A 19,715-nucleotide genomic window follows, 5' to 3' on the forward strand; every position below is an offset into this window, starting at 1 on the left:
TGTTCATTATAGTCTGGTAGGGATGCTGTAACCCTGGTTACTATAACCTGCAGGTACACCATACAGTACTGTTCATTATAGTCTGGTAGGGATGCTGTAACCCTGGTTACTATAACCTGCAGGTACACCATACAGTACTGTTCATTATAGTCTGGTAGGGATGCTGTAACCCTGGTTACTATAACCTGCAGGTACACCATACAGTACTGTTCATTATAGTCTGGTAGGGATGCTGTAACCCTGGTTACTATAACCTGCAGGTACACCATACAGTACTGTTCATTATCATCTGGTAGGGAGGCTGTAACCCTGGTTACTATAACCTGCAGGTACAACATACAGTACTGTTCATTATAGTCTGGTAGGGATGCTGTAACCCTGGTTACTATAACCTGCAGGTACACCATACAGTACTGTTCATTATAGTCTGGTAGGGATGCTGTAACCCTGGTTACTATAACCTGCAGGTACACCATACAGTACTGTTCATTATAGTCTGGTAGGGATGCTGTAACCCTGGTTACTATAACCTGCAGGTACGCCATACAGTACTGTTCATTATAGTCTGGTAGGGATGCTGTAACCCTGGTTACTATAACCTGCAGGTACACCATACAGTACTGTTCATTATAGTCTGGTAGGGATGCTGTAACCCTGGTTACTATAACCTGCAGGTACACCATACAGTACTGTTCATTATAGTCTGGTAGGGATGCTGTAACCCTGGTTACTATAACCTGCAGGTACGCCATACAGTACTGTTCATTATAGTCTGGTAGGGATGCTGTAACCCTGGTTACTATAACCTGCAGGTACACCATACAGTACTGTTCATTATAGTCTGGTAGGGATGCTGTAACCCTGGTTACTATAACCTGCAGGTACACCATACAGTACTGTTCATTATTATCTGGTAGGGATGCTGTAACCCTGGTTACTATAACCTGCAGGTACACCATACAGTACTGTTCATTATAGTCTGGTAGGGAGGCTGTAACCCTGGTTACTATAACCTGCAGGTACACCATACAGTACTGTTCATTATAGTCTGGTAGGGATGCTGTAACCCTGGTTACTATAACCTGCAGGTTCACCATACAGTACTGTTCATTATAGTCTGGTAGGGATGCTGTAACCCTGGTTACTATAACCTGCAGGTACACCATACAGTACTGTTCATTATTATTATCTGGTAGGGATACTGTAACCCTGGTTACTATAACCTGCAGGTACACCATACAATACTGCTCATTATAATCTGGTAGGGATGCTGTAACCCTGGTTACTATAACCTGCAGGTACACCATACAGTACTGTTCATTATAGTCTGGTAGGGATGTTGTAACCCTGGTTACTATAACCTGCAGGTACACCATACAATACTGTTCATTATAGTCTGGCAGGGATGCTGTAACCCTGGTTACTATAACCTGCAGGTACACCATACAGTACTGTTCATTATAGTCTGGTAGGGATGCTGTAACCCTGGTTACTATAACCTGCAGGTACACCATACAGTACTGTTCATTATAATCTGGTAGGGATGCTGTAACCCTGGTTACTATAACCTGCAGGTACACCATACAGTACTGTTCATTATAGTCTGGTAGGGAGGCTGTAACCCTGGTTACTATAACCTGCAGGTACACCATGTTCATTATAGTCTGGTAGGGATGCTGTAACCCTGGTTACTATAACCTGCAGGTTCACCATACAGTACTGTTCATTATAGTCTGGTAGGGATGCTGTAACCCTGGTTACTATAACCTGCAGGTACACCATACAGTACTGTTCATTATTATTATCTGGTAGGGATACTGTAACCCTGGTTACTATAACCTGCAGGTACACCATACAGTACTGTTCATTATAGTCTGGTAGGGATACTGTAACCCTGGTTACTATAACCTGCAGGTACACCATACAGTACTGTTCATTATAGTCTGGTAGGGATGCTGTAACCCTGGTTACTATAACCTGCAGGTACACCATACAGTACTGTTCATTATAGTCTGGTAGGGATACTGTAACCCTGGTTACTATAACCTGCAGGTACACCATACAGTACTGTTCATTATAGTCTGGTAGGGATGTTGTAACCCTGGTTACTATAACCTGCAGGTACACCATACAGTACCGTTCATTATAGTCTGGTAGGGAGGCTGTAACCCTGGTTACTATAACCTGCAGGTACACCATACAGTACTGTTCATTATTATCTGGTAGGGAGGCTGTAACCCTGGTTACTATAACCTGCAGGTACACCATACAGTACCGTTCATTATAGTCTGGTAGGGAGGCTGTAACCCTGGTTACTATAACCTGCAGGTACACCATACAGTACTGTTCATTATCATCTGGTAGGGATGCTGTAACCCTGGTTACTATAACCTGCAGGTACACCATACAATACTGCTCATTATAATCTGGTAGGGATGCTGTAACCCTGGTTACTATAACCTGCAGGTACACCATACAGTACTGTTCATTATAGTCTGGTAGGGATGTTGTAACCCTGGTTACTATAACCTGCAGGTACACCATACAATACTGTTCATTATAGTCTGGCAGGGATGCTGTAACCCTGGTTACTATAACCTGCAGGTACACCATACAGTACTGTTCATTATAGTCTGGTAGGGATGCTGTAACCCTGGTTACTATAACCTGCAGGTACACCATACAGTACTGTTCATTATAATCTGGTAGGGATGCTGTAACCCTGGTTACTATAACCTGCAGGTACACCATACAATACTGTTCATTATAGTCTGGTAGGGATGTTGTAACCCTGGTTACTATAACCTGCAGGTACACCATACAGTACTGTTCATTATAGTCTGGTAGGGATGCTGTAACCCTGGTTACTATAACCTGCAGGTACACTACATAACCAACAGTATGTGGACACCTGCTCGTCGATCATCTCATTCCAAAATCATGGGCATTAATATGGAGTTGGTCCCCCCCTTTGCTGCTATAACAGCCTCCACTCTTCTGGGAAGGCTTTCCACTAGATCATTATTCCTCCTCCACAAAACTTTACAGTTGGCACTATGCATTGGGGCAGATAGCGTTCTCCTGGCATCCGCCAAACTCAGATTCGTCGGTCGGACTGCCAGTGAAGCGTGATTCATCACTCCAGAGAACGCGTTTTCACTGCTCCAGAGTCCAATGGCGGCGAGCTTTACACCCCAGCCGACGCTTGGCATTGTGCACCGTGATCTTAGGCTTGTGTGCGGCTGCTCGGCCAAGGAAACCCATTTCATGAAGCTCCCGACGAACAGAGGCAGTTTGGAACTCGGTAGTGAGTGTTGTGTCAGAGGACAGATGATTTTTATGCACTATGCGCTTCAGCACTCAGCGGTCCCGTTCTGTGAGCTTGTGTGACCTACCACTTTGCGACTGAGCCATTGTTGCTCCTAGACGTTTCCACTTCACAATAACAGCACTTACAGTTGACCGGGGGCAGCTCTAGCACGGCAGAAATTTGACGAACTAACAAGTTGGAAAGATGGCATCCTATGATGGTACCATGTTGAAAGTCACTGAGCTCTTCAGTAAGGCCATTCTACTGGCAATGTTTGTCTATGGAGATTGCACGGCTGTGTGCTTGATTTTATAAACCTGTCAGCAATGGGTGTGGCTGAAATAGCCGAATCTACAAATTTGAAGGGGTGTCCACATACTTTTGTAAATATAGTGTATATATAGTGTACACCATACAGTACTGTTCATTATAATCTGGTACTAAAACTGTGCAGGCGTATTTCTGCTAGAAAATAAACTCAACGTTCCCAGAGTTCATATATATATATATAGGTCTGAGCAGTGCAGTAACAAACAGTTGGTATCAGTGGTCTTTCTGATGAACTGTGACTAAGGTACTAAAGAGTGTCTGCTAAATAAGTCAAATATAAATGTAGGTAGGCCTATGTTCACACACTGTCTTTACAGGTCAGAGAATCAAACCATCTATTTCTGAATAGCTCATCTTTCTTTTGACCAAGTTGCTAATGCATTTATTCAGGCATGGTACTTCCAGGGTACAACAGGGGCAACAATTCAACGCACAGTGTAGACCTGTGAAATAGACCAATTGATTTTGCTTAGCACTCCACTATTTCTTAGCCGCCCGTGAGAAAAACCTCCTGACTTGAGATGAGATTTACAAAAACTAGATGCCCAGGAAGATGTTATAGAATGAGAATGAACCTCGTAGGTAAACCCAGTTCAATGAATCAGCATGGGGGGTAGTGGTGGTAGGTCATACATTTTTTTAAAGACATTCCAGCCTACTATTTCACCCCACCTTATTGCGATGATTGTAATTTATAGCCGATTAACGCCACTGAGCAATCTTGAATTCAAGGTCAGAGATGCCGAGGAGTGGTGACGGGAATGAGAATGACATATAGGAGGGGGGTTGGGAGAGATGGAGAGAGAAAGGGAGAGCCAGAGGGAGAGAGAGAGACTATTAGTGTGTGAAGTGTTGAGCAAAAGAAGATGAGATCATATAGTGAGAGAGAAGGTGAGAGAGAGACAGAAGGACCAGACTAAGCAGCAAGAGAACATGAACAAATTGAGAGAGAGAAGGAGACAGCAGTGGTCTCTCCTCCTCCAGACTGCTGCCCACTCTCCTGGGTAATCTGTGATGAGTGAACATATGCAGGCTAAACATACAAATATATCCCCAGGCCCCTGCTCTGTCCAGCACACTCCTACTCCAATCTGTTGACTTTCACTACCATCTCTCACAACTGGTCCCATGCGAAGGTGGGAGCCCATTTCTGCATGACCAATGTGAGTCCCAAATGGCACCCCACTCCCTACATAGGGCACTACTTTTGACCAGAGCTCTATGGGCGCTCATCCAAAGAAGTGCACTATAAAGAGAATAGGGTGCCATTGGGGAAGCACTCCATGGGTTCCGCTTGATTGGGTTTCTCCAATGAGTATTAAAATGTGACCACAGCGAAGCTTGATTTCCAGTAGGGCTGATTAGACAGAAGTGATATGAGGACAATGAATGCAATGCATCTCACTGGAGACAGGTTTCAAACAAATACAGAATCTCTCCTTCACAATGAACGGGACATCTCCATACATCTGCCACCGCTGGTGCATCATTTTCCATTGCTGAGTGTATATCACATTCACAGCTACAATCACAGCGGTGGTAATGAAACCTGGAAGCTTCTCCCCTTAATTGGTGAATATAGCAAACAGAGTCAATCCCATGAACAAATCCCTTCAAACACATATGATCAACCTTTGAACTCAACATAGTGTAGTGTTCCATAGAGAATCCATGGAGGCTTAGCTGGTTGGACTGATAGGCATGCAAATGATGTCTCTCTCTCCCCCCCGGGGAGGTTTGGCATCTCTGAAATCAAAGAGCATCCCTGTTCCTCAAACACAACTAGCTTTAATAGAGCATGGTGCTTGCAACACCAGGATAGTGGGTTCAATTCCCGGGACCACCCATACTTAAAATGTATTGGATAAAAGCATCTGCTAAACAGCATATATTATTATGTCAGAGAGGGATATGGATAGCCTTTGCACGGGGCTGCTGTGCCAAGGCTTTAAACATGGCCGGTTTGTCCAGTTAGGACAGAGATAACAGGAGATGTGCCGGTTTGTCCAGACAGGACACAGAGGAGATGTGACACAGTCCATATGCAGCAGTGAGGCTAGTAGTGAGGTTTAGGTCCACGTGAAACACCTCCCTATTCCCTATAGTGCACTACTTCTACTATTCCCTATATAGGGCTCTGGTCTAAATTAGTGCACTATATAGGGAATAGGGTGCCATTTAGGACTTAGCCATTGTTTCTGGTTGCTCATCTAGTCAAGTTCAGGAGGATGCCCATTTACTCTGACCTCTGTTGTCAAGAGGTTTCACTAAGCACCACTCTGGGTGTGTGATGTGCTGCCGCCGGTCCAGACAGATAGCACACGGCTCCTTCCCAGGAAACAAAGAGATATTATCCACCATGAAGACATGAAGCACGGAACACAAACGATAAGGAGAGAAATGATAAATCTGTCATCCCCAGAAACCAATCCCTCATTTTTAATCGCGTCGCTGACAGCGGGACACTTTGGTGTGTGTGCACACGTGTGTGTGTGTGTACACTATATGAAGTAGCTAAGTAGTTCTGCATTCCGTCATCTCCACTGCTGGCAGAACAATGAGTGCCGTCCTTGTGCACGCCAGCACAGTGACCTTGCACATCTCTCCCTTCCTCACAGAGAGCAGAGGACAATCTCTTGTTGTACTCTCCTCTAAAAAAACTCTTGCTTTTCGCCAATATTCTGGGCCCTGGAAGATAAGCGGCGGTGGGATGTGTCTTTAACTGCAGACGGGAAAGGGAACAGTACTGAACGCTTTGTTTTCCCCAGACCTGGGATCAAATACTTTCTTTTAACGTTTGCTCTAGTCTACCTGGAGTGCTTCTATTCTGTCACTATTCTAGTGGTTCCATTGTGTGAGGCAAGCTCAATCAATCTAAGATAAAGTATTTAATAATATTGAACCCAGGTCTGGTTTTCCCTCCTCTGATGCACAGCCTCACCTGCAGAATCTAGAGAAACAAATGTCTAAGACATGATGTAACTTAGGGAGCCGAGACACTGTTCATAAAGAAGTAGAATAGAGTAGTATGGCTATCATCCACCATTCATAAAGGAATACAGTAGAGTAGTATGGCTATCATCCACCATTCATAAAGGAATACAGTAGAGTAGTATGGCTATCATCCACCATTCATAAAGGAGTACAGTAGAGTAGTATGGCTATCATCCACCATTCATAAAGGAGTACAGTAGAGTAGTGGCTATCATCCACCAGTCATAAAGGAATACAGTAGAGTAGTATGGCTATCATCCACCATTCATAAATGAATACAGTAGAGTAGTGGCTATCATCCACCATTCATAAAGGAGTACAGTAGAGTAGTGGCTATCATCCACCAGTCATAAAGGAATACAGTAGAGTAGTATGGCTATCATCCACCATTCATAAAGGAATACAGTAGAGTAGTGGCTATCATCCACCATTCATAAAGGAGTACAGTAGAGTAGTGGCTATCATGCACTGTTCATAAAGGAATACAGTAGAGTAGTATGGCTATCATCCACCATTCATAAAGGAATACAGTAGAGTAGTGGCTATCATCCACCATTCATAAAGGAGTACAGTAGAGAAGTGGCTATCATCCACCATTCATAAAGGAGTACAGTAGAGTAGAGAAATGGCTATCATCCACCATTCATAAAGGAATACAGTAGAGTAGTATGGCTATCATCCACCATTCATAAAGGAATACAGTAGAGTAGAGAAGTGGCTATCATCCACCATTCATAAAGGAATACAGTAGAGTAGAGTAGTGGCATTCATCCACCATTCATAAAGGAATACAGTAGAGTAGTATGGCTATCATCCACCCTTCATAAAGGAGTACAGTAGAGTAGTGGCTATCATCCACCATTCATAAAGGAGTACAGTAGAGAAGTGGCTATCATCCACCATTCATAAAGGAATACAGTAGAGTAGTGGCTATCATCCACCCTTCATAAAGGAATACAGTAGAGTAGTGGCTATCATCCACCCTTCATAAAGGAATACAGTAGAGTAGTGGCTATCATCCACCCTTCATAAAGGAATACAGTAGAGTAGTGGCTATCATCCACCATTCATAAAGGAGTACAGTAGAGTAGAGTAGTGGCTATCATCCACCATTCATAAAGGAGTACAGTAGAGTAGAGTAGTGGCTATCATCCACCATTCATAAAGGAATACAGTAGAGTAGTGGCTATCATGCACTGTTCATAAAGGAATACAGTAGAGTAGTATGGCTATCATCCACCATTCATAAAGGAATACAGTAGAGTAGTGGCTATCATCCACCATTCATAAAGGAATACAGTAGAGTAGTGGCTATCATCCACCATTCATAAAGGAGTACAGTAGAGAAGTGGCTATCATCCACCATTCATAAAGGAGTACAGTAGAGTAGAGAAATGGCTATCATCCACCATTCATAAAGGAATACAGTAGAGTAGTATGGCTATCATCCACCATTCATAAATGAATACAGTAGAGTAGTGGCTATCATCCACCCTTCATAAAGGAATACAGTAGAGTAGAGTAGTGGCATTCATCCACCATTCATAAAGGAATACAGTAGAGTAGTATGGCTATCATCCACCCTTCATAAAGGAGTACAGTAGAGTAGTGGCTATCATCCACCATTCATAAAGGAGTACAGTAGAGAAGTGGCTATCATCCACCATTCATAAAGGAATACAGTAGAGTAGTGGCTATCATCCACCATTCATAAAGGAATACAGTAGAGTAGAGAAGTGGCTATCATCCACCATTCATAAAGGAATACAGTAGAGTAGAGTAGTGGCATTCATCCACCATTCATAAAGGAATACAGTAGAGTAGTATGGCTATCATCCACCCTTCATAAAGGAGTACAGTAGAGTAGTGGCTATCATCCACCATTCATAAAGGAGTACAGTAGAGAAGTGGCTATCATCCACCATTCATAAAGGAATACAGTAGAGTAGTGGCTATCATCCACCCTTCATAAAGGAATACAGTAGAGTAGTGGCTATCATCCACCCTTCATAAAGGAATACAGTAGAGTAGTGGCTATCATCCACCCTTCATAAAGGAATACAGTAGAGTAGTGGCTATCATCCACCATTCATAAAGGAGTACAGTAGAGTAGAGTAGTGGCTATCATCCACCCTTCATAAAGGAATACAGTAGAGTAGTGGCTATCATCCACCATTCATAAAGGAGTACAGTAGAGTAGAGTAGTGGCTATCATCCACCCTTCATAAAGGAATACAGTAGAGAAGTGGCTATCATCCACCATTCATAAAGGAGTAGAGTACAGTAGGGTATTTATTTATATATTTAACCTTTATTTAACTAAGTCAGTTAAGAACAAATTCTTATTTACAATGACGGCCTACACCGGCCACACCCGGACAATTGTGCTCCGCCCCATGGGACTACCAATCACGGCCGGTTGTGATACAGCCTGGAAACGAACCAGGGTCTGTAGTGACACCTCTAGCACTGAGTTGCAGTGCCTTAGACCTTTGCGCCACTCGGTAGAGTAGAGTAGAGTAGGGTACAGTAGAGTACAGTAGGGTAGAGTAGAGTAGAGTACAGTAGAGTAGAGTACAGTAGAGTGGACATCATGCACCGCTCATAAAGGACAACCAGACCTGAGTTCAAATGCTATTTTAAATTATTTAAATGTAGACTCAGCTATGCATGAAGGAAATTGCAATATTGTGCCGATTTCTGCAACAACTAAGAGTGCAAGGTTAACTTCCGCGCGGTTTGGTACCGTAGATACCATGTTGAAGCAGTGTGAAGTGCCTTGTGCACATGGACATGCGCTCTGTGTGATAGCAAAGTCTGGCATTGCACTCAGCTCAATATCTGCAGTGCTGCTCATGGGAACGTCATAACGCTGAGCGTACCTTTAAAATACTTTATCTGTGCTTCATTGAACTTGCCTGACTTAATATACCAATATAATAGTCTCAAAACTGCAAACCCATCTGGCACTCCAGACAGGCTAGCGCAAATAGTGAAGATATTTAAAAGATTTCTAACTGTATATGAACCCAGGTCTGAGGACAACAAACCATCCTTGTTTAATTGATCTGTTTAACCAGGTTCTTTCTAAATTCAGCCAGTCACCGGGGAGGGCATTTTAAACATCCGGCCTAGCATAATGGGCGCTCCATCTGACAGCCAATCTGATTTGGCTGGTTGTAAGGGGAGCCATGTTTTGGGTCTCGGAATGTTTTGAAATATGGGCGAGCGGCACACAAGGTTTTATAAAAAGCGTTGTTTAATTGGTGTGTGATGACAGTGTTGGGGGTTGTTGAGCAGGACCCTCCCGTACGAATGCTTTAATGTGTAAATAAGCACTGGGGGATTCTTAAGGGGAGCCTGTCTGGGGAGCTTTTTAAGTTTGTTGGTGAGCTGTCATTCTGAATCAAGGGAGGAGATGTCCTCCATCGTGTCTTTGGTGGTTGGCCAGCATACAGAGGGCCCAAAGTAACAGAGAGGTTTATGGACAGTATCTGGCACTGGTGGAAAGAAAGAGAAAGAGAGAGAGCAAATGAGAGGTAGAGAAAGGAGGCAGACAGAGATAAAGAACGAGAGTGGGAGAGAAGGAGAGAGACAGAGAGTAGAAAGAGGTAGGAGAGAGACCGAGACACACAGAGAGAGACCGAGACAGAGAGACAGAGAGACAGAGAGACAGAGACAGAAGAGACAGAAGAGACAGAAGAGACAGAAGAGACAGAAGAGAGAGAAGAGACCGAGAGAAGAGACCGAGAGAAGAGACCGAGAGAAGAGACCGAGAGAAGAGACCGAGAGAAGAGACCGAGAGAAGAGACCGAGAGAAGAGACCGAGAGAAGAGACAGAAGAGACCGAGAGAAGAGACAGAAGAGACCGGGAGGAGAGAGACCAAGAGAGAGAGAAGAGACAGAAGAGACAGAAGAGACAGAAGAGACAGAAGAGACAGAAGAGACAGAAGAGACAGAAGAGACCGGGAGGAGAGAGACCAAGAGAGAGAGAAGAGACAGAAGAGACAGGGAGGAGAGAGACCAAGAGAGAGAGAAGAGACAGAAGAGACAGGGAGGAGAGAGACCAAGAGAGAGAGAAGAGACAGAAGAGACAGAAGAGACCGAGAGAAGAGACAGAAGAGACAGAAGAGACAGAAGAGACCGAGAGAAGAGACAGAAGAGACAGGGAGGAGAGAGACCAAGAGAGAGAGAAGAGACAGAAGAGACAGAAGAGACAGGGAGGAGAGAGACCAAGAGAGAGAGAAGAGAGGTAGAGGGAGAGTGAGAAAAAGAGTACAGAGACCGAGGGACAGGGAGCGAGAAAGAGAGAGACAGAGGGAGAGAGAGGTGACAGCTGAGGCGCTCCAGCTTGTGTCCGGAGGAGCCAGAGAGAGCCAGACTCAGGCCAGGCTTGGAGGGGAGCCAAGAGGAAGCCTGTGATAATGAGACAGTCTCATCCCCGACATCCAACTCCCGACTCCATGTCAGCATTCCAAATGACACCCTATTCCCTTAATAGTGCACTACTTTATGGGCCCTGATCAAAAGAAGTGCAATACAAAGGTAACAGGGCACCATTTGGGACGTGGACCTTGACTCACTGCCAAAGCCTCCCCCGACCAGCCAGTGGAGGAAGGGAGGGAGGTAGGGGAGGGAGAAAATTAACAGAGGGAGGCGAGCTTTAGGACAGGTCAGTCCTGTCCAGCCAATATCCAAACAGCTAGCAGGACAGCTCAGCAGCACCAAACAGTCCAGTGAGAGACTGCAGTGCAGTAGTAGGTGACCCAATAATGTTTTCCTGGACAGCTGAAGAGAGGTTGGACCACTCCAGCAGCTCCTCGTCCAGCGCTTTAACGACGAGCGCACTCCATTAATCAAGCACAATCATTTCACAAGACTGTGTCCCAAATGGAACCCTAGGGAACAGAGTGCCGTTTGGGAGGCAGACAGAGTCACAGGCAGAATGATGATGATGATGTGAGGAGGATGGCTAGCTGGTGTGTTCACGCTTCAAGGGGCAGGGAGGGTGACTTCACTCTCTCCTCACACACACACAGGAGGGCTGAAAGGGAAGAGGAGTAAAGTCATTGTGGGTATTAAAGTTACACTCTTGCCACTGCCCCCCCCAAGACTATTTCCAGCTCACGCTGCAAAGTGCCTCAAAATCAGTGGAACAGGGTTAAGCTCACCAAGGCTTCGTCCCAAATGGCACCATATTCCTTACATAGCACACTACTTTGGATGGGCCCTGGTTAAATATAATGTGCTATATAGGGAATAGGGAGCCATTTGGGACACACCCCAACAAAGAAGAACGTTCTACATGAAGTGGAATTCAGGAGAGAGAAGCAAATGGATGTGGAGAACATTGTGGCCTACATGCGTTTGAGCCTCCTGAATGAAACAAGTCTATTCCTCTGAGGATAGGATGTGACTTCTTAACGGGCAGTGTTAAACAGTGTCTAAAACCCCATTCACATGTTCTGAGGATCTGGGTAGCTTTTGTGCTGAGAGTAGGGTTTCATTGATGGATGGCGATGGATCTCTCTCACACCTTGAGGAACATACATATTTGTTTCCTTAAAATTTGACAAAATTGCTTATTAATGTGAATATAAAGGTTTGACATTCAGTTTAGTATAAAAAAAATGATGTACTTTAAAAAATATATATATATAATCCCTCAAAATGTGTACAGGAGGGTCAAAAATTCTGTAAAAAAAGTATATATTTCCCTGCTACTAGTACACTACATAGAAAACAGGGTTCCATTTCATTTGGGTCTCACCTTCAGACCTAGGACCGAGGACCGAGGGGTGAAAGGGAAGAGGATTGTTTACAAGCATGTGCAGTGTGATTTCACAGGGAGGAAAAAAGGAAAATATTTGTAGCTTCGCCAGGTCAATATTGCATTTGGAGAGAGGCATAAACATCAAGCCATCTGGATTTCTAAAACTGAATATAACGGCATGCTGAGCATCAAAGACCACACAGACTGCATTACTACCTACAAGGTGTTGTTTATCATACAAACCATCCCTGTAATGTTATTATGAAACTTTCAACTTTATATTCACAAATACAAGAGAACCTGAGCTCTAAAACCAAACTGCGTTTCCACACAGGCAGAGGCAATTAAAGCTGACCTCTAACCCCCAGAGGCAGATACACCTCACTGCTGCCACTCGAGCACCAGGTACTTCAGCATCTCGGAGACCGGCCCTTTAGGTTTAGAGTACATTATCTAGCACCATCATCAGAAGAGAGATGGAAGAAGCCTCAGGCGCTGGGCTACTAACTGCTCGCCGTCCAGCGTGGCAGTCCATCACCATTTCTATTAAAAATACGCTTACATTTTTTTCTCCTCTGTTTCTCTTCTCCTCCATTGTCCAACGGTCTCATGCATATTGCATGTGCTTACGTACCTTGCTGCAATAACAGCCTGAGCTTCCGCCAGGCACAATGGACGATCGTAATAATGTCCAGAGAGCAACATCCGAGTACATCAAACCACTGTGAATAAATGCTCCCTGTCCATCAATGGCTGCAGGTTCATTGACGTTCACCCTGGGCCAGACAATGGAGAAGGAAAACATGTTAATTGCCACCCAGCGAGCTTGAGGAGGCAACAACAGCGTGTTGAGAGCCAACAACCATGTGTCAGTCAGGTACAATAACAATGTGAAACGCAACCGTTGTCATATCAGTGAAACTATTCCCCCTCAGCATGAGGATTTGTATTGACGGTAGGCTAGCAACACTGTATACAATTTGTTTGGAGAGTCAATAATGTGAGTGTGGGTGGTAAAGAAGGTAAATAGCACACACCGGATTTATCTCCACATTTGCATTTCATTATATAAAATGGGACCTAAAGGTGTTGGCATCTGTCAGTATATCAAGCACCCATGACTCCACATTCAGGCTCGCCTTTGAGTCTTTTATTTTACTACATGGACATTTCAGTTTTATAACCTGATTATAATGATAAGGAACAGCTGGTGAACAAGAAAACATGTTGATGTAGTATAATAAAAGACTCCCACAGGAACAGAAATGTAAACCAAACCCTCCTTCTCGTACTAAGCATCGCTTTCCATCAATACCGCTGCAGCTGCCAAGAAGGCCAAAGCAATTCTCCCCTACGGTCCCAGTCCAGTCTCATGTAAACAGTGTGCTTAAATGGCAGGAACTATTAAACTTCACCTTCCTCGCGGTCTTTGTTCTCTGAGCATCATGGGAACTTTCTCACAAAGCCCTGACCGAGATAGGAAGGGCAACAATCAGATCTGAACGTGCAAACAGTAACGTGCCGTGCACACAGAGAAACGGAGACCTTCCAAAAATCAGAGAGAGAGAGAGAAGAGAAAGTGTTCTCATGAGTTTGTTGAGGTTTTTCTCTGTTTCAAGCTGGCCTGAAATAGCGTGAGCTTTGCGCCGCGGCGGCAGGAAGTTGCTGACAGATTCACTCCACTGTCCCTCCCACATGTTGTAATTCCACTGAGCTCTTTGAATCGCCTCCCGCTCTGATTTTCACGCAAAAGCCAAATGGTGGAAAAAGCGTGCAGAGCCTAAAGAGTCGGTTTTGGTCTTAAGAGTCGACCACACTGAAACCGGAGAGGACAAAGGAAGCGAGCCAGCGATGAAGTCAAACCTTCAGAGTGGTTGGCATGGAAACAACCAATTAGAGAGGCAAAGCCCCATCATCACTTTCTCCGTCTCCAGAATGTGGACGGACATCAGTGAGGAGAAAGCCGACGGGGAGGTGACGAGAGACGGCTCTTTTTTGGCGCCGAACCACCACCTTTGGGTGGAACTTGTCCTGTTCACCCATGTCAGTCACCTCACAATGAGTCCGAAACTCTAGAATGAAATTGAAAACAATCATGTCGAAATAATAAAACAATAATACATTTACCTTATTGTGTTGTAGAGGAATATTTCTGCTGTAAACTGAACTGCCATTCTGACATCACAGTGGAGCTGCTGACATTCAGTGGACTGTTGGTGATGATCCAGAAAAGAGGTTGTTCCATAAACTACAGACAAAGCTGACCTACTTCAAACTGCATAAAACCCAGGAGGTGCTCCTGTATCGCCTGCCAAAATAACCCACCGCAACATGACCCATATGCAAAAAAAATAAAAAGAGAGAACGATGAACAATGCAGGTTGAATTACTCTTCGCTGAAGAGGCCGGGCAAGCACCACAGCTATCCTTGACAGGAAGCAGGAAGCCACAAAAACCAACATGCGACGACAGACTGGCAGACATGATTAATGGATATCCATATGTCACAGCCCAGAGACTCTTCACAAGCTGCCTATAGGAACTTTAAACAGAATTCCTGGGAACGCCGTTGGCATACACGGCGTAAGCTATATAAGATGCCGGCGCTGACCGTTTCAATGCCATCAAGTAGGAAGAAGAAGAAAACAATGCCCCACGAAGGATCCCGTCAACGAGGTTGGAGGAAAAATAGCACTCTACAGCCAGAGGCTATTCAAAAAGGTAAAAAACGAATATTGATGTCTTAGCTCTGGCTCCTACAACTGGAGTCTTTGTTCAACCACTTTACCATTTCCAACAGACCCTGGGAGCAAGGAGTCCAAGGCTTGGATGTCCAACGATCAATGGGAATTCCAACCGGTTAATTCGATGTCGGGCCTAGCAGTCACAGGTTGTCTTTGCAATTGTCCGTTTGGATTAGAGGCACTGAGGTAGACGTCCATTGGGATACTGCTGGGGTTTATGGGAATGTATTCACACTTCCTTCCCCCACAATCCCCCTGGCCTGCAGTCCAGACAATAGGCCAATCTGTGATGGGGTTCTGTGCGAGCCCAAGCCAACACACAAACAATTATACTTTCTCATGTCTTTATTGAACACACCATATAAACATTCACAGTGCAGGGTGGAAAAATATTTAATAACTGGGTGACCCTCCTTTGGCAGTAATAACCTCAACCAAACGTTTTTTGTAGTTGCGGATCAGACCTGCACAATGGTCAGGAGGAAATTGGGACCATTCCTCTTCAGTTCAGCAATATTATTGGGATGTCTGGTGTGAACCGTTCTCTTGAGGTCATGCCACAGCATCTCAATCGGGTTGAGGTCAGGACTCTGACTGGGCCACTCCAGAAGGCACATTTTCTTCTGTTGAAGCCATTCTGTTGTTGATTTACCTCTGTGTTTTGGGTTGTTGTCCTGTTGCATCACCCAACTTCTGTTCAGCTTCAATTGGCGGTCGGATAGCCTAACATTCTCCTGCAAAATTTCTTGATAAACTTGGGAATTCATTTTTCCGTACATGATAGCATGCTGTCCAGGCTCTGAGGCAGCAAAGCAGTCCCAAACTATGATGCTCCCTCCACCATACTTTACAGTTGGGATGAGGTTTTGATGTTTGTGTGCTGTGCCTTTTTTTCTCCACAAAGTGTTGTGTGTTCCTTCCAAACAACTCAACTTTAGTTTCATCTGTCCACAGAATATTTTGCCGGTAGCGCTGTGGAACATCCAGGTGCTTTTTTTTTTTGGACAGCAATGGGTTCTTCCGTGGTGTCCTCCCATGAACACCACTCTTGTTTAGTGTTTTACGTGTCGTAGACTTGTCAACAGAGATGTTAGCATGTTCCAGAGATTTCCATAAGTCTTTAGCTGACACTCTAGGATTCTTCTTAACCTCATTGAGCATTATGCGCTGTGCTCTTGCAGTCATCTTTGCAGGATGGTCTCTCCTAGGGAGAGTAGCAACAGTGCTGAACTTTCTCCATTTATAGTCTTACCGTGGACTGATGAACATCGTGGCTTTAAGAAATATTTTTGAAACCCTTTCCAATTCTTAATCTTAGGTCTGCTGAGATCTCTTTTGTTTGAGGCATGGTTCCCATCAGGCAATGCTTCTTGTGAATAGCAAACTCAGGGCATCTCTAAGCAATATCTCCAATCTCGTCTCATTGATTGGACTACAGGTTGACTGACTCCTGACTCCAATTAGCTTTTGGAGAAGTCATTAGCCTAGGGGTTCACATACTTTTTCCAGCCTACACTGTGAATGCTTAAATTATGTATTCGATATAGACAAGAAAACTACAATAAGTTGTGTGTTATTAGTTTAAGCACACTGTGTTTGTCCATTGTTGTGACTTAGATCAAGATCAGACCAAATTGTATGACAAAAGTATGAAGAAATCCAGGTAATTCTGAAGGGTTGACATACTTGTTCTTGCCACTGTACTTCTCTGTGACATCACAGAGCAGGAATAACAGGAAAAAAGTGCTTTTCAAAACTTGCATCGAGTTTCTAGACATATTTTGTTGCTCCCCACGTCACCGTGAATCTCAGAGTTTGAAAATCACATTTTTTTATGTTAACTTTTGATGATGTTTCTAGAAAACCTAGAAATGCTCTGTTTTCACAAACAGGATATAGACACTGGTGTTGTGCTGGAAATAATGAAGTTGAAAAGTGGTGGAATTGCCCTGTAAGGGAAAAGGACACATTGCCATGGAAACAGTGTTTTAAAACCAGAGCATCCCCCCATAGTAACATACTGCCCTCTTTGTATAGCTCTGGGCCCCACAGGTAGGGTCATAGCGGCTGTTTCTCTTCAACTCCTCCTCCTGACCATCACAGGGCGGTTTCTTAAACTGATGACAACGGTGTTGGAATCCTCTTAGAGACAACAGGAGAGAATAAGAACATCTTCTACGTTCTGGAACGTTGAAAAACAATGCAATGCTTCATCTGTCCGTCTAGCCATTGTTCTAAAGCCTGAACACACACAGTGAAGAATCACATGCGGGAGCAATTACTGCATCTTTCATCAATCCAGGCTGCCCCCGTGCCCCTCCTTCTCCAGCCCGCTGTCTCTGTTTGCTTTCCTTGGAGGTCGCCTAAGGACCCCAATTCTACGGAGTTCCCCGCCATGACACCATACGAATATCCAGACTCTGTACAGCTTCCATTTTCATGTGTCCTGCAGCATGTAATTACCTCCTAGAACAATTATCACAGCCATGGTGGCAACGTGAACATGAAGATTATTCAAATGAGAGAAAACAGTGAATCGTTTCCCATACAAATCTGAGTCCTACAAAAGCGTTTAACATGAATTAATTGCTGGATAAACAGTGTGGTAATTTGTGGCCTTTGTCAGTGATTCAGACGCCTCACTAAGCTCAAACACACTACTAAATAATGCCATGCTGAGTCATATTCTTCAGTGTGTTTTCAGCAATGTTCAAACAAAACGCAGAGGCTTTGAAACCAGTCCTGGTGTAGGTGTCACTGTCAAAACAGTTCAGGGCTTGTTGCAGGAAATGAAACCTTGACACACACTGGGGTGCAACACGTTTCTGAGGACGTGCTCTGCCATCAGAAACAGCGCCGTGGTGAACACCAACCTCTGACGCGCAAACAGAGCATGACCAATCCCGTAAGTCGGCAAAGAAAAATGACATTCACACCAAGTGTCATCATATAGGACATGATACGTACATCAGGGAGGAGAGCACTGAAAGACAGATGCGCGAGCGGTCGAACAAATCCGTTTACATCCCACCTCATACAATATGGAACAGGCAATCATCTCTGTGACAATTTCACCATGTGTTTTTAAGTACACAGAGAGAAAGAGAGAGAGAGAGAACATTAGATGTGCATTAGCCAGCAGGCAGGCTGAGAGACCACATGCACATGGATTGGGTCTGCCTGTGCACATAAAAACAGAGTGTCTGGGCCTGTGGACATTACAGAGCCAAACCGTCTCCTCCGTGCAGACTGTCTGCTGGTTGCTGAAATGGAGGTTCACAGAACAGACTCTATTAAGGTGCAGAGTAATCTTCAACCGTATTATTATGGCGTTTCGGTAGGATTTCACATACAGTTTTTATGTAATATTTTTAAATAATGTATTACTAATTGATTAATTATTTCACATATTCAAATATCAATTTCATGTTTATTCCAAATACATGTGAAACAATGACTCTGCTGCATAATAATCATAGAGTGAATCGTCTTTAGAATCATGTACTGCATCTTCACTCACACTTGTAGGAAGGAACTGCAGGCAACAACATGTGTCTTGTTAAATCAACCACTATGAACAAATCTGTCAAAGACCCCAAATGCACTTAATCTTGTATTTAGGCCTCCCTGCCAAAGTCTGAAAGTAAATCCCTTTTCGGATGGCTGGGGTAGTTTGCATCAAGTCCCCCATTCACAAGAAGATGACATCATACAGGCTCATACAGCCGTCCCCACAGTGCAAGGAGAATACTGCACATCGTTACACTGTGTTCCACCCATAGTGGTCCTCCTCACCTGCCTGCCCTAATCCCCTCCACTCAGAGAGAATCTCACTGGTGAGCGGCCATGTTCCTTTAAGATAACTCCTCCTGTGGTGAGACAGCGGCTCCATAGTCACATGACAAGTAGCCAGGCATCGGAAGTGAGCAGCCGGAGATTCCATTAGAGCTGCTGCCTCTTATCAACCCCAGGCCCTGCAGATGATGATGACACCCCTCCCCCACCACATTCCAAAAGCATCCCCCTCTAGCCCCCTCTCTCTCCCCCTCTAGCCCCATCTATTTCCCCCTCTAGCCCCACCTCTCTCCCGCCTCTAGCCCCATCTCTCTCCCGCCTCTAGCCCCATCTCTCTCCCCATCGCTCTTCCCGCCTCTAGCGCCATCGCTCTTCCCGCCTCTAGCGCCATCGCTCTTCCCGCCTCTAGCGCCATCGCTCTTCCCGCCTCTAGCGCCATCGCTCTTCCCGCCTCTAGCGCCATCGCTCTTCCCGCCTCTAGCGCCATCGCTCTTCCCGCCTCTAGCGCCATCGCTCCCCTTCTCAAGCCCCATCTCTCCCCCTCTAGTCAAATCACACAGCCACGGTAGGAGAACTGTCAGCTCTGTTCTTTGTGACACCACTGTGCTGACACCACTGTGCTGACACAGGGGAAATGGGGAATTCATCCTGCTTGATCTCCAGCGAAGGTGTCCACCCACTCAACCCCCAGGGAGACGATAATCCTCAAACGGTGAGAGGTATGTGCTGAGAGACGCCTGTCAGAACGGTGGAGGGGGCAGAAACAGAA

At 44.8% G+C, this 19,715-nt stretch overlaps 1 protein-coding gene across 1 annotated transcript in view; it reads left to right on the forward strand.

Moving 5' to 3' along the window:
* Positions 1 to 19,515, forward strand: part of LOC120049168 (protein piccolo-like) — a 106,672-nt gene extending 87,157 nt beyond the window's left edge. Inside the window, exon 27 of the mRNA XM_038995396.1 lies at positions 19,249 to 19,515. Within this exon, the coding sequence (XP_038851324.1) occupies positions 19,249 to 19,515 (267 nt within the window). The remainder of the gene's footprint in view (positions 1 to 19,248) is intronic.
* Positions 19,516 to 19,715: the final 200 nt, after the last annotated feature.

The sequence above is a fragment of the Salvelinus namaycush genome, chromosome 6, assembly GCF_016432855.1.
Source record: "Salvelinus namaycush isolate Seneca chromosome 6, SaNama_1.0, whole genome shotgun sequence".
NCBI lineage: Eukaryota > Metazoa > Chordata > Actinopteri > Salmoniformes > Salmonidae > Salvelinus > Salvelinus namaycush.